Consider the following 27,995-nt stretch of genomic DNA (forward strand, 5'->3'; position numbering starts at 1 on the left):
CAAAGGAAAAGTGCAATTAAGAGAATTTTCCAGTCTGTCTCTGGTGGCTGACTCAGAAAGATGCCTCTGCTCCTGCTTCTCGCCTGCCTCTTCCTCACAGTTACACCTGCGGCAGCAATGGGTGAGTCTAGTGTTGAGTGCTTGGCCTACTGAACTTCTTGTTGTAGGAAACTGCTGTTACATACATATTCAGAGCTAGAGTCCACTATCTCAAATACTGGGTCTAGAACAGTGTAAGAAAAGTCATTGATAACCTATGAAGATGTATTTTCAGAGAATTTCTGCTTCATGTTCCATTTAGCCTCTTGCCCGGGCAGCCAAATTTCCACAGACCTGCCACACCCAACAGCTTTCCACTCACTAAATATTACTTGGAGTACATGTGAAAGGAATTCTAACTTCTTTATATTCAAGGCGCTTTTATAGTTACAACTTTAAGAGCAAAACAATAATTTTTAGAGTTGAAGATAGAGTTTTTTCTTTAATGATTTCAAGGGACTGAAAACTATAACCCCATGAAAGGCACAGATCTAGTAAATCAAACTTCTTAGTCTTGACACCTAAAAATATGACATTTGCACGGACTGAGTGAGCCTTAAACTGTCTCCCTCTCCAGTTTTGGCACAAAACTGGCTAACAAGGCAGTTTTGATTCCAGTTACTAACAAATGTCCGTCTCCCTTTACCAATAGAATTTAAGTTCTAATTGGAAAAGAGTGTGAGAGGAGGTGGAGATAGAGAGAACATTTCTTCTTGGCATTTTTGAGTTGCTCAGTATTTCATTGGCCCTGATCTATAGCTTCAGAGTTCCTTGGGCCTTGCTCTAGCGCCTTTAAGGACACACATTAGAGAGAGGTTGGAGACCCTAAGGACACGAAAACTAAATGTAATGTGGTATCTGGATGAAATCTTAGAAGAGAGAAAATCAAAGGCTAAAATGAAGAAAACATAATTAAACTAAGTACCTGAGTTAATAATAATGTATCAACCCTGGTTCATTCATTGTGGCAAAGGTATCACAGTATGATGTATCATAACAGGGGAAACCAGGTGTGGGGGGTGTGGAAACTCTTTGTACTATCTTCTCCATTATTCTCTAAGTCTAAAAGTATTTTAATAGTCTATTTAAAAAAAAGATGAGCTTGAGGTAAGTTTAATCACCCTGAACTGCTGCCAATAACTAACAAGAGTCTCTTAAGCAAAAGTAATCCTCCCCTTAACTTCTGCTCCCCTTCCCATTCTCTTTCCTTTCTCACTCTCTTTCAGGGTCTCCTGTACCTCTCCCTTCCCAGATCCCCCCCAACCTCCTTCCCTCCCTTATCACCCCCCACCCTGGCCTTCTGGGACTTCTAGGACATTTGCCTGAATGCGAGAAGAAAGAGAAAAGGTGGGGGCTGGCCATGGGTGGGGGGGGGGGTCTTGCCCTGAGAAGAGAAGGGAAGTGAGAAAAGAAGTAGGGAAGGAAAAGGAGAGGTGGTGGGGAAGCAGGAAGCCAACTGGGGGAGAAGAGAAGAAGACAGGGAAGGAGGGAGAGGGAGAAAGAAGAGGAGGGCCCAGGCCTGAGCCTGATGGGAGGGAAGGGTGGCAACTTGAAGGATTGGAGGCTGGTTCTGCAAACCCTGGGACAAAAGGGCAGGAACATTGACATTACCTCTCTGTGCTCCACCATCTTGAGGTGCCGACCCTGGGATGCACAGATGTCCCTGTGTTCCAAGTGTGGGGACCCCAGAGGGGTGGCCCGAGGGTGGCTGGCTGGCAGGTCTCCTAATAAAGGCCCTCTTTACCTTTTAAAGGAGAACCCAGGGCTGTTGGTTCTGAAGCTCTCATTTGAGGAGCATGTATATCAGCAGTTTAGGGTGCTGTATGCGTAATACCGAATTCTGGACTGCATGCCCCGAGGCTGAAAATAGGAATGAACAGATTAGTAAAGGATTGAATTACTGCCTTAAAAGGGGGTGGAGATGAATGGGAATATTTAATCTTAGAAATACTGGGTGGGTTATTTTTAAAAATTATTTACTTTTTTTACAGGAGATAGTAGGAAAATCTTCCCTGTTTGTGCTATGTCTCCCTTGTAACAGGAGAGGAAGTGAACTTTTAACAAACAGCACAAGAAATGACAGTTAAATTTAAGGAAAAACTTTCTAAGTCATGAAATAGTTATTGAGGGTGGTTTAGGAATTTCTGTAAAAGCCATTAAAATTTAAGTACCTAACCATTTCTTATAAACTTAGAGCCAAGGAAATGAATTGAATATTTCTATGAATTTATAATCACCTGTGAAATTGCCCTGGAAACCTACTGCTGGAAGAACAGATGGGGAATTTTTCCCTTTTGAGAGGGGAGAGTCTGTATGGGGATGTTTCTCCCCCTCAAGGTACATCAGACTGATCTAGGGCATGGTTGGGATCCCTCAGGGACCATCTTAAAGGATACAGTTGTGTGTGCAACTGTGAAAGTGTGTTATTTCCAGAAAATGTAATATCTTACTTATTTCCTGTCTCAAACTATCTTACATTTGTTGGGGCCATTAGTGCTAGGCACACCCACCAGTACAAAGGTATGAAGTTTAAAGAGTAACTTGAGTTTGAAATGTAGACTGGGAAAATCCAAAATATTTTCTAGACAACGTAGACTTTATGATCATGGTCCCTTTACATTTAATTATTGTGCGTTATTTGCTAAAACTGAAACTGAAATGCCTGCCCACAAAATATATCTGCCTTAATGTGAATTCCCTGCCTACAATTTCAATTCAATTAGCATGACATGCATTAAGAAAGACAGTACTCTCTAGCTAGTGCTTCTTTGTAGAATTTCTTGGTTTTATAGAGTCTTCATAAGACAATCTGCCTACATTAATTCAATGTTTCCCTGAAATTGGGGGAAGCAGTAAAATATTGGGGATATTGATGTCTTTGGTCATTAAAATGTTTTTGATTAGATATTTGAGGTGTGCACTAAAAATGCATGCTTAAAAATTTCTGCTGTATTATACATAGCAATGCCATGGCTAATTGTGAGTAGACTAAGTTCATGACATTTTCAATAGGCTGATGGAACATGATATTCACTTTGGAACTATCCTTGGTAACTACTTGCCAGTATTGTGTGTTATTTCGAAGCCGCTGGTATGCCAGAGGCCTTTTCCTTCTCAGTGGACTGAATTTTGCACTTTCATTATCAAGTCAAACTTTCCACTAGTGCAAAATTCCATCTGTAATCTTGCTTACAAATGACCATCCAAATACTTTTTGAAAATGTCCAAGGCTGACCAGCTTACCACGCTGTGACATCCCTCCATTACTGGATAGCTGAACTGAACAAAATGTGCTTCCCCATAACAATCTGTTCTTGTTCTTGAAACAGGACACCAAATTCCTCTTCCACAAGCCCAGTTTGAAAGGTGATATGCATATTCTTCACTCTTTTTTCTCCAAGCTATAGATCTCAGCTTCTTTCCAAGTAAACAATTTTAGGCTTCCTTCTAAGTCTGGTCACCTTTATCTGAACACCAAGTTTGTCCATTACTGACATAAAGTATAGCCTTCGGGTGTGAACATAATACTCAAAATATTGTCTGACTAGCCCTGGCCGGTTGGCTCAGCGGTAGAGCGTCGGCCTGGCGTGCGGGGGACCCGGGTTCGATTCCCGGCCAGGGCACATAGGAGAAGCACCCATTTGCTTCTCCACTCCCCACCTCCCTTCCTCTTTGTCTCTCTCTTCCCCTCCCACAGCCGAGGCTCCATTGGAGCAAAGATGACCCGGGCACTGGGGATGGCTCCTTGGCCTCTGCCCCAGGCGCTAGAGTGGCTCTGGTCGCGGCAGAGCAACGCCCCGGAGGGGCCGAGCATCGCCCCCTGGTGGGCAGAGCGTCGCCCCTGGTGGGCGTGCCGGGTGGATCCTGGTCGGGCGCATGCGGGAGTCTGTCTGACTGTCTCTCCCCGTTTCCAGCTTCAGATAAAAATATATATATATATTGTCTGACTAGAGCAGAGTTCAATGACACTGTCTGTAACCCTAACCTGCCTTGTTCTGAACAACTATCCTTCCATCAATTGATTATGATAGTAAAAAGTTTAGCCCAATGCTAACACTAAACCTTGGATAGATTTGAAATAATTTTGTAAAAGTTGTTTGTGAAACATGCCCAAGTCAACTTGAGGAATCTTAAAAAGCTACTTTTTGGGACTTTAGATTGTTTCTTTCTGAACCTCAGAAAGCCAAAACACAAGACAAAGAAGGTGGACCCAGGCTGCTGGCAATGTGATCTGAGGTGTTCTTTGCATTCTCAGCCCTAGATCCTTGTTCTGCTTACATCAGTCTGAACGAGCCCTGGAGGAACACTGACCACCAATTTGATGAGTCACAAGGTCCACCTCAATGTGACAACCATGTGGATGGGGAGTGGTACCGCTTCACGAGCATGGCAGGAGATGCCATGCCCACCTTTTGCATACCAGAAAACCACTGTGGAACCCATGCACCTGTCTGGCTCAATGGCAGCCACCCCCTAGAAGACGATGGTGTTGTGCTGCGCCAGGCCTGTGCGAGCTTCAGTGGGAACTGCTGCCTCTGGAACACCACCGTGGAGGTCAAGTCCTGCCCAGGAGGCTACTATGTGTATCGTCTGACCAGGCCCAGTGTCTGCTTTCATGTCTATTGCGGTCGTGAGTGTCCTCCCTGTGCTCCTGGTCCTCCCCAACTGGTCCTCCCCAACTGGTCCTCCCCAACTGGTCCTCCCCAACAAGGCATCAAGGAGAAAAGTGCCCAGTGAAATTCAGTTATGTAGTATCTCAGGGTCTGAGGAACATGGATATAGGGCCAAGTACACCTCCAGATTGTGATTTTTGAGGCCTCTTCTTGAATTTCTGAAAAATTCCTAGAGAATAGAAAAGGAAAGGAGCTATGACTTTAATCATTTCTGTTTTATTTTGTCATCATTCCATTTGAACAAAACAATAGATAATGAAATATTGGCTTAGGTTATCTAAGTAGTGGATTTCCAACTTTTCTGAATATGAAGGACCCCTTTAAAAAATGTATATTAGACATCCAGGTGATAGCACTGTGCTTAGTGTCCATTGATTTTTTTAAAAAAATGATATGGGAAGAAGCTACTTTAGATCAGTAACACTTTTAAGTAAGTTACTGTCTTATCAATTCCATCAAATTCTATATATATTTAAAAAATAGAGTACGTAGAAAAGTAGGAGACAATAGAGATAATGTTTATTTACTCTATAGTTCATATTTGGTGAGGTATTAGATTTACAGAAAACCTAGAACCAAGGGCCTGTAGATCTGAAGTTGGAAATCATTGATCTAAACGACAAAAGATGTTCCTGCGTAGTATCTCTTTCTATTGGATTAGTGTCACCCCTGCACAATGAGAATTCTCTTGATGTTGGCTAGAAGCTAGTACCCCATGACTGAACTCATGAGTGAGAACGTCCTCTGCTCCTAGCCCCTCACAAAAGGTCTTCTTTATCTTTCCATAGATTTTTATGACATCTGTGATGAGGACTGCCATGGCAGCTGCTTGGATACCAGCGAGTGCACGTGTGCCCCAGGAACCACGCTAGGCCCTGACGGGCAGACATGCTTTGGTAAGAAACTAATCTTGAAGTAGAAACAGGCTATTAAAGATCAAAGGGACAAATCAAAAGCTCTTCCTGATTCAGAGCTCCATTTTTTTTCCAGTTTGTCTCTGAACACCTGGAATGGTGTTAGCCTTTTTAGTTCATAACTGAAGCTTCAAGGTAAATTTGTATCATGTTTATAGTCTAGAATTGTGCTGGGTGATCCAGGAGTTGCTGGCCATGTGTGGTTATGGAAATGTGACTAGCATGACCGAAAAACAGAACTTTAATTTTACTTAATTTTAATTTAAAAACTGATCCTGAATTCAGTCACCAGAAGACTGAAAATGTGTGGGATAACTAGAGTAGCCAATTATAAATTTTATGACTCTATACAGATCAAGTATTTCTCATGAAAATTTAGCATCCAAATTGAGACATGCTATAAGTACACTGGATTTTTCTTTTTATAAATAAAATTTTATTAATTTTAATGGGGTGACATCAATAAATCAGGGTACATATATTCAAAGAAAACATGTCCAGGTTATCTTGTCATTCAATTATGTTGCATACCCATCTCCCAAAGTCAGATTGTCCTCCGTCACCTTCTAGCTAGTTTTCTTTGTGCCCCTCCTCCTCTCCCATCCCCTCTCCTTCCTCCCCCCCCCCCATTACCACCACACTCTTGTCCATGTCTCTTGGTCTCGTTTTTATGACCCACCAATGTATGGAATCATGCAGTTCTTGTTTTTTTCTGATTTACTTATTTCACTCTGTATAATGTTATCAAGATCCCACCATTTTGTTGTAAATGATCCAATGTCATCATTTCTTATGGCTGAGTAGTATACCATAGTGTATATATGCCACATCTTCTTTATCCAGTCTTCTATTTTTTTTTTACAGTGATTAAGGCCTTTAAGCAAATTCTTGGCCAATACAGCAAGAATCCATAAAAGAGTAGTGTCCTTAACATGTTCACCAAGTCCAAATTGGCCCCAACACCATTCCAAATCCCTGCAAATGCAACCCAACCCCAGTTCAGTCTGTTAGGAGCTGTCACAAGGAGCAGAAGTCCAGGAAAAATCCACATCCAGGAAAAGTCCACATGGCACTGGAATTGTTGTCACAATTCTATACTTTGCAGCTCACATCCAAGTCCCAATGACTGCTGCTTCTAGCTGGTAATGATAGTACACTAGATTTTGAAGACTAGTTTTAAAAAATGTAAAACATCTCAATAATTTTAATGATGATTATATGTGAAAATATTATGGAGATATTAGATTAAGTGAAGTATTATTAAAATTAATTTTACTAATTTATTTTTTAAAATGTAATACAACTACTAAATATAAATATTTTTAAATTACTTGTGTGGCTTCCTTAGTATTTCTATTGGATAGCTTTGGTCGAGAATTATCTAGGGACATAATCCTAGAGCTTCATTAATATAATTTTGGTTTCTCTGAGTAGCAAGAAGGTGGTTAGATCACTTGTAGGAAATCCAGAGCTGTTCAATTGTACACGTTTTGTTGTTTATAACTGGAAGAAAATGGAGTTGAAAAACCCAAGATTGAAGATCATGTCTTTTCCCTGTAATGCTATGAATCTTTTTGTATTCAAACTGAAATGAATTTAAAAGAAGTCTAGTAGGAAAGGGGAGGCCTGCTCCACACCTTCTCAAGAAGAAGTAACAAGGTCAGAATGCAGTAGGGGCTAAGAATGAAAGGGATATACATAAATGGCTTCATATTTTAGTAAAGCTTTTGTTCTGCAATCTCCTAAATGAATCCACTGACCACCCTATGGAGCAGGCGTCCCCAAACTACAGCCCGCAGGCCACATGTGGCCCCCTGAGGCCATTTATCCAGCCCCACACCGCACTTCCAGAAGGGCCACCTCTTTCATTGGTGGTCAGTGAGAGGAGCACTGTATATGGCGGCCCTCCAAAGGTCTCAGGGACAGTGAACTGGCCCTCTGTGTAAAAATTTTGGGGACCCCTGCTGGAGCATGATTAGGCCCTCTCATAACAATTGTTAGGGCTTTTGGGTCCATTTGAACCATGTGATTTAATGCTAAAATGTTTGGGGTGCAGGAGACAATGGTTCTTGCAGTCTCCTCTCACACCTCAGACAACACACACATAGATACACATCTGTTGGAAAATATTTGGCTTTACTTTAAGGCAGAACTTGTTCATTCATTTTATTTATATTTTTTAACTGAAATACAATATTATATTAGTTTTACATGTACAGCATAGTAATTCAACATTTATATATACAGAGGGTCCTCAGGTTACTATACAGTTTTGTTCCTATGACAGTGACATAACCCTAATTTTGGTGTAAATCAAAATACACCCTGGCCTAACACTAATGGAACCCTTGCACTTTTAACAGTTCAAATAGCATAGGTAAGCATACTGGGGGACTCCAACTCCCTGACTCATATGCTGCGTTACTGTGTGTTCTTCTGCCATGCACAGCCAGACTAGTTCACCCACGTAGTTCATAAGTAAGATACTAACAGCATAAGCTGAAACACTTATGTCTCAATTTTTTTATGGGAGTGAGCATCATAAACTCGAAACATTGTATGTCGAGACTGTCGTAACCCCAAAGACCCCTACACCTTACAATGTAATCACCACAATAAATTTCATCCATTCATTTCTTTGCCTTTATTTATTTATTTATTTATTTTATTTTTTACAGAGACAGAGAGTGAGTCAGAGAGAGGGATAGACAGGGACAGACAGACAGGAACAGAGAGAGATGAGAAGCATCAATCATTAGTTTTTCATTGCATGTTGCAACACCTTAGTTGTTCATTGATTGCTTCCTCATATGTGCCTTGACTGCGGGCCTTCAGCAGACCGAGTAACCCCTTGCTGGAGCCAGCAACCTTGGGTTCAAGCTGGTGGGCTTTGCTCAAACCAGATGAGCCCGCGTTCAAGCTGGCGACCTCAGGGTCTTGAACCCGGGTCCTCAGCATCCCAGTCTGACGCTCTATCCACTGCGCCACCGCCTGGTCAGGCCTCTTTGCCTTTATTTTAATATAACTTTTGAATAGGTAATATCTTTAAATAGTTTCTAAGTTAAACAGCAGGAAAGGTATACAGTTAAATGTCTAGCTCTCCCCCTTTTGTTCCACTTCCCCCCACCCCATTCCAAATATACTGTTGTATTATTTTCTTATGTATGCTTCCAGGGTTTCTTCAGGCAAATATAAAAATGCAAATATATATGTTAATTTATTGCCATTTCTTTATTTTATACCAAGGGTTAAATATCATACACACCATACAGGTCTCTTGCTTAACAAAGTATCTTGGACATCTCTGCCTATTGGTCCATAGGGGAAGTCCCCAGTTGTGACCTGGGGCCTGTCTGTCAGTTTCAGGGAGATCATGAATTCCCTGAAATTAGAGGCAAAAGTTTTGTGTTTATGTGCATGTGTGTCAGTTTTCCCCTAATTTTTTTATGTAATATAATTTTAATTTTTTAAAATTATGTAATATTTTTCAGGCAGAGAAGAGTATAGGAAAATAATATAACAGACACTCATGTACTCAGATTTGACTGTAGCTAAGCTTTTCTTTCTTTTTTTTAAATAAAATTTTACAGATACAAGTCAAGTCATCTCACCCCATCTCATTTTCCTCTCTCACCCTCCAGGGAGAACCACTGTTTTGCAGTTAGTGCTTGTTCTTCTGGTCGCTTTTTTATGCTTTAGTATTCATGTACGTAGCCATAACAATAGATAGCATTGTTTTGTGTTCTTAAAATAAACATAAAAATGATACCTTACCCCATGCATGAGATTTTCTATAGAGCATACCCATAAAAGTGGAATTGCTGGGGCATAGTATCTAAGTCAAGCTGTAAATAATAATAGACCCTCAAATAACAATGGCTTAAATGAGTACCAGCTTATTTCTCCTTTACATAAAAAAGTCAGTCTCAAGGTACGCAGTCCAGGCCTGACACAGAGGCCTCCCTGAGCAGTGGGGCAGCCTTATCCGGGCCAGCGGCCAGCGCCTCTCGCCTTCCACTGAAGTCTAATCTTACTGACTATATTTTTAAGTTCTACATGTTTGTTTTTTATTCTGCCTTGTTCTTTTATTTTGGTTACTATCTTTTATCTGTTTGATTTTTTAAAGTCCTTGTATTGTGGTTTAGTATTCTGTTTATCTCCAGTTCAGTCCCTCCTGTTTTTTATCTTGCCAACTCTCTCTTATAGCGATCATTTCCTCATGCTTAGTGTTTTATAGCAAACCATCTTCTGATGTAGCTGTCTTTTTGGGTGGGGATTCTATTCTTATTACCCAATTTATGGAAGTTTTACTACAGAACAGTTTTTCAGATGCTCTGTCAGGCATCACAGAAGCGTCACCAGTCCAGGCCGCATTTTACATTAATTTCTCAGCCTCAATATCCCCACACCATTTGGAAGGGTAAGTTCATACTTTAACCCTGGCAGGGTCGGACTTGCGGCTTCTGTCGTTTCCTGGGGCTTTTTTCTCTCATATAGCCTCATGCAGAGAGCCACCTTCCTGCTTCCTGGCCTCAGCAAAGTTCTACTCCCCACTGCGTTGTGGGGACACCTTTGCCAGGGTCCTGGGCAGGGTTTCGGTTTCAGCTCATCTCCCCTGCTGGGCCCAAAGCATGCTTCCTGCCATCAAGTGGGTGTTGGGTCCCAGATCCAAGCCGTGACAAATTTAGCTGTCAAGCTTCCTTTTCTTTGTTTGTAGAAGGAAGGGGGTCAGCAATTATTGTCAATTTTGCACTTTTTTATGGCAAGTGTTCCTATCTTTCATCAGAATTCTTTTTTTTCTTTTTTTTTTCTTTTTTTTTATTTTAGAGAGGAGAGGGGAGAGAGAGAGAAAGGAGAGAGAGAGAGAGAGAGAGAGAGAGAGAGAGAGAGAGAGAGAGAAGGGGGAGGAGCAGGAATCATCAACTCCCATATGTGCCTTGACCAGGCAAGCCAGGGTTTTGAACCGGCGACCTCAGTGTTTCCAGGTTGACGCTTTATCCTCTGTGCCACCACAGGTCAGGCGAGAATTCTTAAAATGACTTAACAATCATTGTATAAACACAATGTGGGAGTATTTCAATACTTAAAAGAGACTTTGAGGGCAATTGTTCATGTACAATAGAAGACTGCCTCTTCAATTTTGTCAGATACTTTCTTCTGCAATGTAAATTCCTTTAATGCATCTAAAACACAGTTTGAGACTCTGGCCAGTTAGCTCAGTTGGTTAGAACATCGTCCAGATACAACAATGTTGTGTGTTTGATCCCTAGTCAAGGCACATACAAGAATCAACCAATAAATGCATAAATAAGTGGAACAATAAATCAATGTTTGCTTTTCTCTCTTTCCCTTGCTCTTTCTCTCTAAAATAAATAAATGAATAAATAAACAGAGTTTGATTTCTAAGTTTGTATTTATTTAGCAAATCTTTAGGAACTCATTGAAGAAAGTGAGATTCACCAATGCAAATAAGTAAATGAACCCAGGTAACAAAAGTAACTTTATTTCCCCACAATTTTGCCCTTAAGAGGGAATTGGCAAGCAGCAGAGGGCAGTGGACACATGACTTGGTTGAGGAGCTGAGGTTGATAAGAGTGATGATTATACTGGGTCTCAGTGAGGAAACTGAACTGTGAAAGTGTGTTAATAGGATCTAAAAGAAGTGGAGATATTGCTAAGGGGGTTGAAAATATTGAGTTGCTCAGCAGAATGTAAAAGGTGTTGTTTCTTTTCTACAGATGAAAATGAATGTGAACAGAACAATGGTGGCTGTAGTGAGATCTGTGTAAACCTCAAAAATTCGTATCGTTGTGCATGTGGGGTTGGCCGTGTGCTAAGAAGTGATGGCAAGACTTGTGAAGGTGAGAATGGGTATGAAGGGATTCACAGCAAGAGCTCAGCCCCAGTCATGGGCTTAGTCTTTGATGTTCATGAAACGCTCAGTGTTAGAGAGTAACAGGCTGTGTAAGGAAATGATAGAAAGGGTTCATCATCATTAAGGATGCTTGCAGAGAGAATTCACTGTTAATTTTGTCTCCAAGATTTCACAGGAGGGAATTGTATTTTGTAAGAGGTAAAGAGCCACATCTTAATTTGGAAAACAAAAATAGGTATTTTGTGTTTGTCAGACTTTGATGTGCTGACCTGTAGTGGCGCAATGGATAAAAGCATTGACCTGGAACACTGAGGTCGCCAGTTCTAAACCCTGGGCTTGCCTGGTCAAGGCACATATGGGAGTTGGTGCTTCCTGCTCCTCCCCCTTCTCTCTCTCTCCTCATTAAATAAATACATAAAATAATTTAAAAATCTTTAATGTGCCACGAATCACTTGGGATCTTGTTAGAATGCAGATTCTGATTTAGTAGGTCTAAAATTAGGCCAAAATATTGCATTTCTAAATAATTAACTTCAAGGTAATGCCAATGCTTTGGCTCCAAGGAGCACACCTGGAGTTGCAAGGTAATAGAGGCAGTGGCATTACAAATGGTTTACAGAAGTTTTTCTCAAACTTCCCCACTAAGGAGAATCACCTAGGTGCTTTTAAAGCTGGCCCCTCCCAGGTCTCTCTCCTGGAGACTGGTTCAGTGGGGCAGGAAGGGCCTTTAGAGTTTGTGTTTTTATCAAGTTATGTAGATGAGTCTTACCTTCTTAGAAGTTTGGGAAACTGGTTTACCTGAAGCCATTTCCCTCCCCCACCCCTATATGTTTTGCATTTATTAGAGATTAATACATTGTTTGAAGATGAGTAAAAGTATCTATTTCAAAGGCAAAACTGCTATATACATTTTATACAATTAAGCAATTTAAATTTGTAATATGTTAAATCATTGAAATGGAAATGGTTTACCATTATATATGAAACTTAGATAATGTCCCTTCTCTAAGGCACATTTGTTCTTGCAAATTATCACAACTAAGATGTGAACACTTCCATTTTAGCCTAAATCTCATGACATTGGGAATTGAAGAGGAAAAATTCAACTGTTTCCAGATTACATGAAGATATAAATGACTTAATTATTATTATTATTATTTATAGAGGATGTGTGATTTGTCCCACAGGATAATTGAATTATAGAAAAATAGAGTTATAATATTACTTACAAGAGTTCACTTTATTCCAGTTATATTCAAATAATAAGATACTACTACAAAAGGAAAAGTTACTGCTAGTGCCCACAATCTATTCCATAAAATGAAGTTTGCATTATTAACTGAGAGACCATTAGCCAGAATATTAAACTACTGTCCCTGATAACAAGAAAAATGTTTTCTAAATTTTATTGAATAAGAGTAATGTCCTGAATCTTCATTAAATCTTAATTATTTTATGCAACAATCTTTGCATATTTGAATATAAGTGATATATTGCAGGAGGAACTTTGGTAATTATTCATGAGAATTTTATCAGAAATATTACAACAAATCCCCATATAATTTTTAAAACCTAATCATCATAACTGAAAAATATTTTAGCAGAAGATAAAATTTGTACATGAGTTACATTGTATGAATAGGATTCATATTTATAATCCTTAAGTTTTATTGATAGTCCAAACATATTTGTTTCTTTAGCTAGTCTGTTAGATAGTTACATCTTTTTAGAAACAAAAGTCTCTTTAAATTTTTGAGTAATATTTGTTTTGTTTGAAAGTTTATAGAAGAAAATACAGAGGAATAAAAGAAAGATAACTGAACCCCTCAATCCCCTTGCCAGACGCACCCATTCTAAACTTTTTGGTGCATCCTCATAAGATACTTAAATCCTTTAAGCCAACTTAGAATTTCAATTTATTTTGTGCTTTGCAGTTTTAGACCTGAATGCACATGTAGTCCATCCCTTAATTTTATAAATATTGAAATTGAGACCCAGACAAATTAACTGACTTAAGGAAGATCTTCTTTTAAAAAAACTATTCCTTTTAATGTTGATTTTTAAACATCTTATAGCATATTTTTAGGCTGTCTTTTATGTTATTATATATAATTTTCAGCTATTTCAAAAACCCACAGGAGTACTTTTATTTTTTTTAATTACACAAATTTATAAACAGGTGATAGTTTAATCCCTCTTAAATTTTGCAAATATCAATTCATTGCAAATTTATTCTGCCCATATGTTTCACAAAAATTAATTTATCCCAAGTTAATTTACTGATGTTCTGAGTCATGTAGGAAAGTCCACAAAATATATTTATTAAATGTTATAGCTACAAAGAGCAATTATTTTACTATGATTGTGCTGAGAATTATAACTGGAAATCAATTTTTATCTTTCCTTGAGTATCTCGGATGATTTGAAAACATTCCCTTTTATCATACCCCAGAACAGAAGTCAGCAAACATTTTATGTATAGGCCAAATAGTAAATATTTTAGGTTTTGTAGACCATATTGAATCTGTTGAAGATACTCAACTCTGCCCTTGTAGTGAGAGAGCATCCATAAAGAATAGGTAAGTGGCCCTGGCCGGTTGGCTCAGCGGTAGAGCGTCGGCCTAGCGTGCGGAGGACCCGGGTTCGATTCCTGGCCAGGGCACACAGGAGAAGCGCCCATTTGCTTCTCCACCCCTCCGCCGCGCTTTCCTCTCTGTCTCTCTCTTCCCCTCCCGCAGCCAAGGCTCCATTGGAGCAGAGATGGCCCGGGCGCTGGGCATGGCTCTGTGGCCTCTGCCTCAGGCGCTAGAGTGGCTCTGGTCGCAATATGGCGACGCCCAGGATGGGCAGAGCATCGCTCCCTGGTGGGCAGAGCACCGCCCCTGGTGGGCGTGCCGGGTGGATCCCGGTCGGGCACATGCGGGAGTCTGTCTGACTGTCTCTCCCTGTTTCCAGCTTCAGAAAAATGAAAAAAAAAATAAAACAAAAAGAAAAAGAAAAGAATAGGTAAGTGAATAGGCATGGCTGTGTGCCAATAAAATTCTATTTACAACATATGACAGGCCAGGGTTAGATGACCCCTGTCCTAGAAGATAATGTCCAGAGCCCACAAAGGTCTGTTTTTCCTTTAGTATGAAATCATATAGTAGTTTCTTCAGTTTTCAACTGCATATATTTCCTTTTTGTCCATTTGATTATGCTTTTTGAAAATGCAAAACTTTTAAAAAGGAAACTTTTAAAAACCGCCCCACAAGAGAAATGTCATGAACAGCTTGATTGAGAGAACTCTTTGTGGGCTGTCCAGCCTCATATTTTTTGTTTGTTTGTTTTTTGTGGTAAAGACAGAGAGAGAAACAGACAGGAACAGACAGACAGAAAGGGAGAGAGATGAGAAGCATCAATTCTTCGTTGAGGCACCTTAGTTGTTCATTGATTTTTTTTCTCATATGTGCCTTGACTGGGGGGCTACAACAGACTGAGTGACCCCTTGCTCGAGCCAGCGACCTTGGGTCCAGGCTGGTGAGCTTTGCTCAAACCAGATGAGCCTGCGCTCAAGCTGGCAACCTCAGGGTTTTGAACCTGGGTCCTCCACATCCCAGTCCAACGCTCTATCCACTGCGCCACCGCCTGGTCAGACCAGGCCTCATTTTTACAGTGTGATGTCAGTCCAGGACATATACCCCACTGCTAACTATCTGGGGAGAGAGGCTGGTGATCCAGCCAACTGGCAAGAACTCCAATCCATCCAACTGGTCCAATTAAATTTACATTCTGTCCCTTTTACATCAATACTCTATAAAATTTTGAAGTGGGTGAATAAAATATTACAGCAATTAAGAAATGACTTTTGAGTCTTCTTTCCCAAAAACATCGTCTAACCATGAGAAAAATAGACAAACCCAGATTGAAGGGAATTCTATAAAATTACCAGCATAAGTGCGGAGAGCTGTGATGTTATAAGATTACTCTTTGTAGCTATAACATTTAATAAACATATTTTGTGGACTTTCCTACATGACTCGGTGACTGTTAGGCCCCAGTGATACTGTGGTGAGTTAAATATAACCCCTGATGCAAAGTGCCATCCCAAGAACCAGAATTTGGGGAGAAGAGGACTCCAAAATTACAGTATTCCCTTTTCTTGTTTTTTATTGCAGACATTGAAGGATGCCACAATAACAATGGTGGCTGCAGCCATTCTTGCCTTGTGTCTGAGAAGGGCTATCAGTGTGACTGTCCCCGGGGCTTGGTGCTGTCTGAGGATAACCACACTTGCCAAGGTACATGCATAGGCTTGACCTCTCCTCTGATTCATACTTCCTCTCTCCTCCCTGCCGGCCCCTGCTAACCTCCCTGCCTTCCTCACCCAGGTGTGTCAAGCTTCTCATCTTTCAGAATGCTAGCTTTTTCCAACAGGTAGTGTGCAACCCTGCATCTTCATTCGGGAATCACTCAAAAGAGAAGATCCCTGAGAAAAGATTACTAAAAAACTAATTTTATTTTGCTCTTTTTAAAATTTTGGTAAAAAGTGTTTAACATAGAATTTACCATCTAAACTAATTTCAAGTGTATAGTTCAGTAGTGTTAAGTATATTCACACTGTTGTATAATAGATCTCCAGAACTTTTCCACCTTGTAAACCTGAAACTCTGTGCCCATTAACCAACGTCCCATTTCTCTTTCCCCCAGCCATATAGCATTTGTCATTTTGTGATTGACTTATTTCACTTAGTATAATAGTCACGGGGTATTCATGTGGTAGCATATGACAGGTTTTCCTTCCTTTATAAGGCGAATGATATTCCATTGTATAGCACATTTGTTTATTCAAAAATTTGTTGGCCCTGGCCGGTTGGCTCAGTGGTAGAGCATCGGCCTGGTGTGCGGGGGACCCGGGTTCGATTCCCGGCCAGGGCACATAGGAGAAGCGCCCATTTGCTTCTCCACCCCCCCTCCTTCCTCTCTGTCTCTCTCTTCCCTTCCCACAGCCGGGCTCCATTGAAGCAGGGATGGCCTGGGCGCTGGGGATGGCTCCTTGGCCTCTGCTCCAGGCGCTAGAGTGGCTCTGGTCATGGCAGAGCGACGCCCCGGAGGGGCAGAGCATCGCCCCTGGTGGGCGTGCCGGGTGGATCCCGGTCGGGTGCATGCGGGAGTCTGTCTGGCTGTCTCTCCCTGTTTCCAGCTTCAGAAAAATACAAAAAAAAAAAAAAATTTGTTGATGGACATTTGGGTTGCTTCTACCTCTTGGTTATTGTGAAGAGTGCTGCTATGAACATGGGTGTGCAAACATCTTTTTTGAGATCCTGCTCTTCATTCTTTTGGATGAATACCCAGAAATGGGATTGCTGGATCATTTGGTTAACTTGCTATTTTACCTTTGATTTTTTTCTTTGAATTCTGTTATTAATTTTGTAACTAATACTCAATTCAGAAGTGTAAGACATTGAGGCAGGTCTTCTGCTTTCAACCAGATTATTGGGTTGTAAAACTAAGTTGAAGGCCTCAGAAAACTGGTTCTTCTCCCTACACTTACAATATGAGCATCAACAATCCTCTGGGAACTATTTCCTGGAAATCTAGTTATTTATGTCCAAAACATTAATTAATTCATCCAGCAAATATTTAATGAGCAACTATCTCTGATTTCTTTTTACCATACCATTTGTTTCAATATAACCTCAAATATTGATATTCTCCTCACATATTTTCTGACAGTACCCTTAAGTATTTCTTTTAGAGTATTTCTGGAGTCTGAAGAAGTGAGCCATCTTTTTATATTAAGTTGAAGTGGAATTTATAGTCAGGGTTTATGGTTTACTGAACAAAGCAAAGACAATTTGGAACTCTTCCCCAAGTACAGTACCATTACTTTTATTACCTGTTTTATGGAGCAGTAATTAATAGTAAAGTCAATGCAGTGCCATTATATAATTTTAGCCTGTATCAAAGCAGTAGATTTTCTGGATTGCTTATAAACTGTCTTTGTGCTAAAAGTTAATCTTTTGGGTGTTTCAGTTTATGGATTTATGCTAGCCACACTTTGAAAAAAATGTCTGTTGAACTGAAACTTGAACAAATATTTCCTCATTCATAGAGTAATATACATCCAGAGCATTATTTGACCACAGCTTTGAGAGTTAGGAGTCCTGGTTTTATTCACCAACTTGTTATTTTGTTTGTTTTTTTGGTTTTGTATTATTTGTTTTGTTTTTGTTTTTAGTGAGAGAGAGATTGAGGTAGAGGGAGAGAGATGAGAAGCATCAACTCATAGTTGCATCACTTTAGTTGTTCATTCAATGCTTTCTCATATGTGCATTGACCAGGGGGCTCCAGCTGAGCCCGTGACTGACCCCTTACTTAAACCCATGACCTTGGGCTCAAGCCAGCGACCTTGGGACCATGATCCCACACTCAAACCAGTGACCTCACACTCAAGCTGGCAAGCCCACACTCAAGTCAGTGACCTCAGTGTCCTAGGTAAATGCTCTATCCACTATGCCACCACTGGTCAAAGTTACCAATTTGTTTTGAGCCTCATAGATTTCCTTGAGGTTAGAACAAAAAGCTCCGATTGCGTGGCAGTGAAATGACTTATTCTAGAAGCCCTCCTTACCCTTCTTCCTGTTTGGGTTTCTTGGTTCTAACAGCAGCCCCTTTCTGCCGCAGTCCCTGTGTTGTGCAAGTCCAGCACCATTGAAGTGAGCATCCCCAGGGACCTGGTTGGCGGTCTGGAGCTCTTCCTGACGAATACCTCCTGCCGAGGAGTGTCCAACGGCACCCACGTCAATATCCTCTTCTCCCTCAAGACGTGTGGCACAGTGGTTGATGTAGGTTCCTCCTGGAGGACACTTGGGGAATGACCAAAAGCCAGTTATTTGGGAGGTAGTGGACAGAGGTATGCAGTATGGCTTGTGTACTAGATGAAATATTTCTGTATGAAAAAATGGATTTCAAAAAATGAAATGCCATCCATTTAACAAATATTTATCGAGAATCTACTGTGGTCCTGGCACTGTGAGAATAGAAATTTAAGACAAATTTTACAAGTTTTGTTCATAAATAGCCTGATCTCTCCAATATTTGTAGACATTTTCCCGAGTGCATCAGCACCAGTATTATTTTACTTGAAGAAAGCAACTGATATAGATGGTGGTCCATTTATGAGGCAGCAAATGAGTTCAGCTATTGAACCAGGTGAAGGCAAAAGGTTTATTCTTTCATCCAAGAATCTGTGCACATCCCTGTGCTGGGGAGTCTAAGGAGTATATGAAATAAGATTCGTGATTTTTAAGATCATATACCGTAGTATTGAGACGATGATACACACAAAATGTAAAAAAAAAAAAAAAGAGATAGTGATCCTGATGACAGGTGCTGTAGGAAACCACAAAGGGACAAACACTAGAGCAGTCAAGACAAATAGGATTTGCATTTGGGGTGGAAGCATGTGTGTGGGTTAAACAGGCAGAGAGGAAAGGAAAGGGCATTCCAGATGGGAAACAAAGCACGTCCTAGAGCTGGGAATGCTTAAGCTCACGCTGAGGTGAATGAGCAATGCAGACAGACTGGCAAGTGATTCAGATTGGAAAGAAGACGGTGCTTCCAGTGATTTGCCCTGCGTGCTGGGGTGAGGCAACCGGTTGGGGGTAAGCAGGCACTATTGTAATGAAATCAGAAGTGTCCAAGATGGATGGAAAAAAGAGGACCTGGATGCTAGGGCCCCTGTGGTCATTTGGTTAAATGAATAGTTATTTATTGAATCTGATTAAGAGAAAATTAGAGAGCTAATTAGCCTTGTGGTGAGATATGGAGGGGATATTTGAGGCGAAGGTGGTCCCGTTTTAGGCAAATTGTGCTTATTAGACCTGTGGATAATGACATGGAATGTCTCATGATGAGTCCGAGTTTCTGGCACACAGAGGAGCAAATGAGGCTGGACATTAAAAATTGAAAATTGTGTGTGTAAATGTGACAGCTGCAGTTCTGCATGTGAATGAGTTCAGCACAAGGTCGTGCTGCAGCATGATCCCCGGGTCTAGGAATACAGAAAAAATAATATACAGCAGGTATTCATTTCTAAAACACAAGAGCTTTGAATTTGCTGATTCTGCACCACTCAGGTTTTATGAGTAATATTCCAAAGGAATGTGTGGGTTGACCATGAGCAGTATATAAAAAATTATTAAAAAGCTTCAGGCTTTGGCAACCAAATCTCTAATGTGTTTTGGGGTTTGGAGATTGTTATGATTAAGAGAAGAAAAAAGAGTTTTGTAGAAATAACTATAAATCTCTTTCCTCTCTTCACCTGGGCCGAGCTCAGGTAGTGAATGACAAGATTGTGGCTAGCAACCTTGTGACAGGTCTACCCAAGCAGACCCCAGGGAGCAATGGGGACATCATCATTCGAACCAGCAAACTGCTGATTCCTGTGACCTGTGAGTTTCCGCGCCTATACACCATTTCTGAAGGATACGTTCCCAACCTTCGAAACGCCCCACTGGAAATCATGGGCCGCAGTCACGGAATCTTCCCGTTCACTCTGGAGATCTTTAAGGACAATGAGTTTGAAGAGCCTTACCGGGAAGCTCTGCCCACCCTCAAGCTTCGAGACTCCCTCTACTTTGGCATTGAGCCCCTGGTGCACGTGAGTGGCTTAGAAAGCCTGGTGGAGAGCTGTTTCGCTACCCCCACTTCCAAGATCGACGAGATCCTGAAGTACTACCTCATCCGGGATGGGTAATTATGCTGCTTAGCGGTTAATTATTGTCAGTTCACATCAGATCACTGAGTGTACAAGTGTACTCAGTCATTTCCCAAAATGATGCCGCACTCTCGTGAGCTCTTAATTAGTTCAGAAACCATTTATTGACATTTGGGAGGTGAAAACTGGTAAGGGGGAGGGGAGTCAAAAATCTAGCTCAGGCCCTGGCCGGTTGGCTCAGTGGTAGGGCGTCGGCCTGGCGTGCAGAGGTCCCGGGTTCGATTCCCGGCCAGGGCACACAGGGGAAGCGCCCATCTGCTTCTCCACCCCTCCCCCTCTCCTTCCTCTCTGTCTCTCTCTTCCCCTCCCGCAGCGGAGGCTCCATTGAAGCAAAGATGGCCGGGGCGTTGGGGATGGCTCCTTGGCCTCTGCCCCAGGCGCTGGAGTGGCTCTGGTTGCGACAGAGCGACGCCCCGGAGGGGCAGAGCATCGTCCCCTGGTGGGCAGAGCGTCGCCCCCTGGTGGGCGTGCTGGGTGGATCCCGGTCGGCGCATGCGGGAGTCTGTCTGTCTCTCCCCGTTCCTAGCTTCAGAAAAATAAAAAAATAAAAAAATAAAAAAAATCTAGCTCAGGTGACTGCCTAGGTTCCATTAATGAAGACAAGATGATATAAGCAGAAAAGCAGATTTTTAGGTTAAAATATTAAATATGATAATTCCAAATAATAATATTGACTGTTGATGCCTGCAGGGTGCATAAGAAAAGAAGTTCAGTGTGCAGTGGGCCATCTGTATCAGATCCAGAAACAAGGTCAGGAATAGAGATCAAAGAATCACCCCTGGTGTTCAAAACTATAGGCTTGATTAACCTGCTCTGAGGGGCTACGGCATGAGTTCCAGGTGGGGACTGAGAAGCAGGGGGGTGAGGAAGTGGAAGCAGCAAATGTAGACTCCACTTTTAAGAAGCTTGGTAATCAAGAAGTACTTGGTAGGTTTTAGGTGAAGAAAGTTCAAGCAAGTTTGTTTTTGTTAGCTTGTTTTATACGAAGGAGATTTCCGTATTTCCTAAGGCTCCTTGGAATAAGAACCATGTGTGTCTCAAGATATCATTGGAAGCTCTGCAGTTACCCCACCCTTTGCTTATATTCCCAGGTTATATGCACTGAAACCTTACACTCGGGTTGGAGTGTCAGGTGGGACACATCTCAGGCTGGGTCAGGAGCTGCAGCTAAGAAAGGGAAATGGTCCCGTGATCACCACAAGTGTGCCTCCCGCCATGCCCTTTGCGGACAGGCCGGACAGGCCCTCCGAAGCCTCTAGTTTGCTTTTACTTCTGCAGCTCTCTCACCACGGGCAACTTCACCTGCTGCTAACCGTCTCCTGCATGTTGATTTTCAACCCCTGATACACATTACAGTCAACTGAGAAGCATTTTTTAAAAAGTAACAAACCCCCAACCTAATTCTCTTTATTCCCCTCTTCCTGACTTAATTCCAACCCTCATTATCTTTCACCTGGACAGCTGGAACGGCTTCCTAACACAGCTCCTCAATCTCACTCTCAGCTCCACAAAGTCTCTGGGTACCAGTCAAAGGAAAATGTATATTGTCACACCTCCGCTGAGAACATTTTAATGATTCTTGATTCCCTTTGGTTGGTAAGTGTGACTGTTTACCAGCAAGATTGCTCTGGCCTCAGATTCAGGCAGTCTCCTTAGTGCATTTTTAGAATACAGAAAATTTGTCATTCTGATCTGCTTTGGATGGCCAGTAATAGGTCTCATAGGGCTGTGTAGTCCGTTGAATTTATTGCCATCTTAATGTGATCTCCAGAAAGTTTTTAAAGGAAAAGTAGAAGCATCATCTTTTAATTTATCTTTCTTAGTCACATCCTTAATGCTAAGTAGATTAGGGAACTGATTTACTTTTAGGGGGAGAGTGGGTTTTTCTACAGCTTTATTGGAGTACTACTGGCATACAGTAAGTATATATATTTACAGTGTACAGTTTGGTAAGTTCTGACATATACACTCACGAAGCTATCACTGCCATCAAAATAGTGAACATTCTCTAACATCCAGAGTTTTACTTTTGCAAAAATAAATGTATAATCATAACTCTCCCACTGGGAAAACACGTAACCTGCAATCTCAATAAAGCTTGTGGAGTTTATTTATATATTCATTATTCAGGCCCTCAGTTAAGGATATCTTTTATTTTAGACAGTTCTAAGAAGCTGTGCTATTTAATTTTCCAGCCCTCAGCACATATAAAGCAGGAAGAAAAAAAAAAGTAAAACTGTGGAAGAAATTAAAATGCTTAAAAAGTAGAGGCAAGAACTCAATACAGCTGGCTAGGCCTATCTAGTAAACAGGCAAACAGTCCCATCTCCAGTGCAATAATGGGTACTACAGTAATGGTGCAAATGAGGTAATCCCTCAAGATAACAGCGTGGCTCACTGAGCCTCACCTTCTGACCTCTACTTTCCCCAGTTTCTGCTCCTGCCAAAGGCCACTCTGAGCATGTCCCAAACTCTATAGTTTTTAATAACCTCCTGACTCTGTACCTGCTGTTTCCTCTGCCTGAAATCTTCTTCCCCTTTTCTTCCTGTGTGGTCTTTACTGGTCCTTCAAGATTCAGCGGGGTTCCATGCAGCCTTCAGATCTGAACTAGAAGCCTTCCTTTCTTCTTCTTCCTCCTCAAAGCCTGGGCTCTGATGAGGATCATTGAAGATTTGCCTAATGAATTACTGAATGAGCATTTATCATAATAGTGCAGAGCCCTTAATAAGCATAATGCAGTTTGCTTACATTTATAAATTGTTTGATGATTCACTCAGCTTCATTTAAATGAGGCTGGTTTTCCCTGATATTTAACATATCTGATTCCCCTCCATCTAGTTTTAGTTGGCAGATGCTTTGAGAATGCAAAATAATTTTTTTAAAGGTAAGATTTCCTTCTTGGTTTTCTTTCTCCATCTTTTTTTTTTTTTTTCTTAAGTGAGAGGAGGAAAGATAGACTCCCGCATGTATCCTGACTGGGATCCACCTGGCAACCCCCATCTGGGGATGATGCTGGATGCTCAAATCAACTGAGCTATCCTCAGCGCCTGAGGCCAACACTGGGACCAACCGAGCCATCCTCAGTGCCCAGGGCCAATGCTCAAACCAACCAAGCCACTGGTTACGGGAGGGGAGAGAAGCAGATGGTCACTTCTCCTGGGTGCCTTGACTGGGAATTGAACCCAGGACATCAATATACCAAGCTGATGCTATATCCACTGAGCCAACAGGCCAAGGCAAGAGTGCAAGATAATTTAGTACCAGTGTAGGCAAAGTAGAATTAGAAAGTTAATTTCCAGAAAAAGAAACATATGGAATGCCAAATCAAATATTGTACAACGTTTGGATAATCAATTTCTTTGGATTATCATCATTCCTTTCTTTTAGCACATTAACTTGAAGGTGACAGAACGAGCACTGTCTAATCACAGCTAATACCAGGTCAAGAGCCAGAATTTGTCCTGGGTTCTCTGCAATATGTTACCCAGAAACAGCTCTTTCTAATGTTCTTGTTTAAAGAAAAATAATTGTATTTTTACTTATTTTTAAATTTAATAGAATATTTTGTCCACCCCAATTTCTTCAAAATATTATTAGTTCAACATCTAATCAGTAAAAAAATTATTAGTGATGTGTTTTACATTTCCTCCTACATCTTGGAAATCCATTGTGTATTATACGCTGTAAGCACAGCTCAATTCTCTTTATTTTATTTTTTTATTCCCAATTTTGCACCCCTAGTATTTTTAGATAAAGACAAATAGAAAAGGCTGAGACACTTAGATGAAAGTGTCATTTTAATATCATGTTGCCATTATTATTATAAATATTGGGCTGTAAACTTGATTTCATAGACTATATTATTCATCTTTATATCCTCTGCAGCACCCAGCAGAGAGTGTTGTGCAGGTTGGCTGTGCCATAGGATTTATCACACAACATAATTGGAAGATGGTAGAAATTAATTTTACCTAAGGAAAATGAAAATGAGTACAAAAATACAAAAAATAAAACAACTCTCCCTCCCCCAGAAATCATGCTATATATCTAGATCTTCTTCAGTTTGAAGGAATAAGATAGTAGTAGTTATACATCAAAGATGCCTTATTTTTAAACAATTTTATTGGATTTTTCAACTGCAATGAGAGAGCAATTAGCAATGAACTAGAAAGTAATCTGTTAGCACACAGAGCAAGGGTCCACTTTCATAGGCTTTTTTATCTGACCCCCACTTTAAAAAAAATTTTTTTTTAGATTTTATTTATTCTTTTTTTTTTTTATAGAGAGAAAGTAGAGAGAGAGAGAAGAGGGGGAGGAGCAGGAAGCATCAACTCTCATATGTGCCTTGACCAGGCAAGCCTGGGGTTTTGAACCAGCAACCTCAGAGTTTCAGGTCAACGCTTTATCCACTGCGCCACCACAGGTCAGGCCATGACCCCCACTTTTTTCCTGGCCTGGTACACAAGAACTACTAGGTATCCATAAAATGAAATATACACTTAGGAAAAAAAAAGATGCATTTAGAATTCAGAATGGAAAAGATAATACAATGTGATCTTTGGCCTTTAACCTTAAAGGAGAAAAGTTTAATAAATATTAAACCTTGGCCTCAAACTAGAGACTCCATAATACTTCTTTTCCCCCAGCTAACCCTTACGGGAACCTAGTAGGTCACTTTAAGCATTAGAACTGAGATTAAAACTCCAAAATGCTGTCAAGCTACAATTTATTATCAAATTTGGGAAAAGAGAAATTAAAACTTGGAGGTGAATGACTTTTCCTCAATAGAACAGCTATTTATTCCTTAAAAAACATGAATGTTTATGCAGCTCTTTTATACATTACTAGGTATTTATAAACATCTATGAAACCTAGTTAAGGAAAAGCCTTCTCAAACCAATAATAAAGCATGAGAATGCAGAATTCCTGAAATACATTACAAATGAAATGACAGCCTTACAAAAATGCCTTTGTGTCAAAAGGTCTCTTTAAAATAAATGCTGCTGCTGCTAATACTTCAGTACATTGACTTAACAGGAGGTCCTTGTGCCCAGTTTGTGGGCACAGTGAATGATGGATGGGACAGGCAGTGCTAATGAGCAGGGCTGAGTCAGAAGGGAATTTCATTTTTCCTTCATTCTCAAAAAGCTTGAGTGCTGCCCAGCCTCCTCCACCCAGTTTCCCTCTTCTTAGACCAGACACGTTGGACTGGACTGTTTTTCCACCTCTGTTTAAACCATCAAGTCTTATGTGCTGTCCTGTGCTGCTTCCAGCTGTGTTTCGGATGACTCAGTGAAGCAGTTCACTTCACGGGACCACCTAGCGAAGCACTTCCAGGTCCCTGTCTTCAAGTTTGTGGGCAAAGACCACAGGGTAAGCTGACACCCCCACTCCCCACCTGCACCTTTCTTCTTAATGTCCTAAAGTGTTGACATTCTATGAGTCCACAGTTACACCTGCATTACTGCTATAAAATATGCCGTAAAACTGGCCATCTAGAAGTTTAACATCTTCATGAATGTCATGATTACCTGCCCCTTCCAATAAAATAATAGTGTTTATTCAAACAAAATACTGTATAATCATAACTTTGAATCCTTGTGGGCGGGTCTGGCTGAAAAAGCCTGTGTGGTGGTCACAGGCAAAGAATATGGACAGAACCCTCACAGAAGAGACAAATAGAGAAATACTCAGTAACAATAGCACTTGAAATGCCAATTTTAAAAGTGTAAGATACTATTTTATACATATTAATTTATAAAAATTATAAATCACATCATTTGCAAAATTATAAGAAGTGTATAGTGGCAGTATATATTGGTATACTTTCAGGAAAGTTGTCTGATAATATGCAATAATAACCATAAAATCATCATATCTTTTTTTCTAAAAATTCCAATTCTGGCAGTTTCTCAAAAACAAGTAAGCGAAAGAAGAAAAACAAGATCTGTTGGATGGGTTTAGAGAGCATCGTTATAAGAGGAGTGGGGAAGAGTCTCTAAAACAAACAGGGCTGCAGTGATTAATGCAATATTAAGTAGCTATTAAAATGGCATAGAAATATGGACATATAAAAAAGGAGATAAAAAAATTATAACAATTTACATGCATAATGAATATGCTACACTTTTTAAAATGTACATAGTGGATATAGGTGTTATAAGCAACTGTACATAGTAGGCTAAGATGGAATTTTTTGTTTCAATAGAGTTGTTGGTACATTTCAACAACTGGACATTTAAAAGACCAACAGCCTTTTCTACACCACGCTCAAGTGTACTGGTGTCTTTCCAGTGACATCTCTGTTCCAGAAGTGCTAACTCTGATGGCTAATCCTGATCTCCCGCCTCAACTAGGCAGCTTTGGGAAGAAGCATGGAGAAAGGACTTACTTTACACAGAAGTGCTCAGGAGCCAGTGTTATTCCTCAGCTTGATGTAGGAGCAAAGATGTTAATGTTATCCGATGTTGCCTTCACAAAGGTCTCTTCTGGCCCTGCACAACTTCCTAAATTATTTGGTGTGGGGTTTTCAATCACCAACAAGACTCAGTGTGCTTGCCACATTAATTCATATGTGAATGTGAGCAAGTTCCCTATCCTCTCTCTCAGTTTCCCTGTGGGTAAAATGGGGATGATAACATCTGCCTCAAGGGGTAGCCGCTTAGATGAAATGAGTTAATATATAATATATGAAACATTTGGTATAGTGTGTGGCTTCTGGAAAGTGCCCCACCAGCGATAGCTGTTTTGTTGTTTTTGTTTATTATGATTATGGTCTCTCCAGGAAGTGTTTCTGCACTGCCGGGTGCTCGTCTGTGGAAGGCTGGAGGAGCGGTCCCGCTGTGCACAGGGCTGCCACCGGCGAATGCGCCGGGGGGCGGTAGAAGGAGAGGACACAGCTGGTCTGCAGAGCCAGATGCTAACAGGTGGCCCAATCCGCATCAACTTGGAGGACTAGGGCCAAATCCTGGCTTTGGGCTGCCCGCCTGTTTGGAACCTCCCTCCATGCCCTCTGAGAACATCAGTCAACATGCTAGAATACCATGCTTCTTTAAACCTCATGCTGTGGGCTTAGACATAGTCCCAGAACTGACTCACTCTGATTCTGGTATGTGGGGTAGAAAAAAGTCAAACCACTGCTGACCACCAGACCCTGTTCTAACCTCATCCTCCTATGGGAGCAAGCTGTGCTGTCCACACAGAAAGCAGCTCACACCTCTTCCCTCCATTCCCTTTCTGCCATAAATCACTGTGTACCAGAAACTGAGTGTAATATTTCAAATTAAGAACTTACAAAAATGAAATAGTTGCTTGAAACTATGACTTAAATACCCAGTGACTCCTCAAATCTGTCAATAATATACCCTGAAATTTCAGTTTAAATAGATATAAGGGGATTTGGGAGTTTATTAGTATAAGTGTGTACTAAAAAATACTATTCGGTTTTTCTCTTGCATAGTGTTTTCTTTTAATGTTTTTATATTGTGTTAAGTGAAATATCTTTAATTAATAAATGTTAACAAACTTATTAACATGCATTTAAGTGGTTCAATGACTAAACTGTAGACAAAATTAAAATTTGGTATTATTTGCCCTGTTATTTGGCATTCTAGCCCTCAGATTGATAAGATAATAGAAGAATGTATAAAATTATACCATACTCTATTTTATAGGTGCTTAATAAATTTTATTGATATAAATAGCATAAACCACAGAGATAAATTTTATCTGT

The 27,995-nt window shown here is 40.7% G+C and overlaps 1 protein-coding gene across 1 annotated transcript; it reads left to right on the forward strand.

Moving 5' to 3' along the window:
* OIT3 (oncoprotein induced transcript 3) lies at positions 1-27,786 on the forward strand. Its single transcript, XM_066243797.1, has 9 exons — positions 1-121; positions 4,295-4,669; positions 5,501-5,608; positions 11,365-11,487; positions 15,659-15,781; positions 18,168-18,328; positions 19,822-20,237; positions 25,537-25,636; positions 27,048-27,786. The coding sequence occupies exons 1-9, from the start codon at positions 61-63 to the stop codon at positions 27,219-27,221; spliced, it is 1,641 nt and encodes a 546-aa protein (XP_066099894.1). The 5' UTR covers positions 1-60; the 3' UTR covers positions 27,222-27,786.
* Positions 27,787-27,995: the final 209 nt, after the last annotated feature.

Source organism: Saccopteryx bilineata, chromosome 9, assembly GCF_036850765.1.
Source record: "Saccopteryx bilineata isolate mSacBil1 chromosome 9, mSacBil1_pri_phased_curated, whole genome shotgun sequence".
Lineage (NCBI taxonomy): Eukaryota > Metazoa > Chordata > Mammalia > Chiroptera > Emballonuridae > Saccopteryx > Saccopteryx bilineata.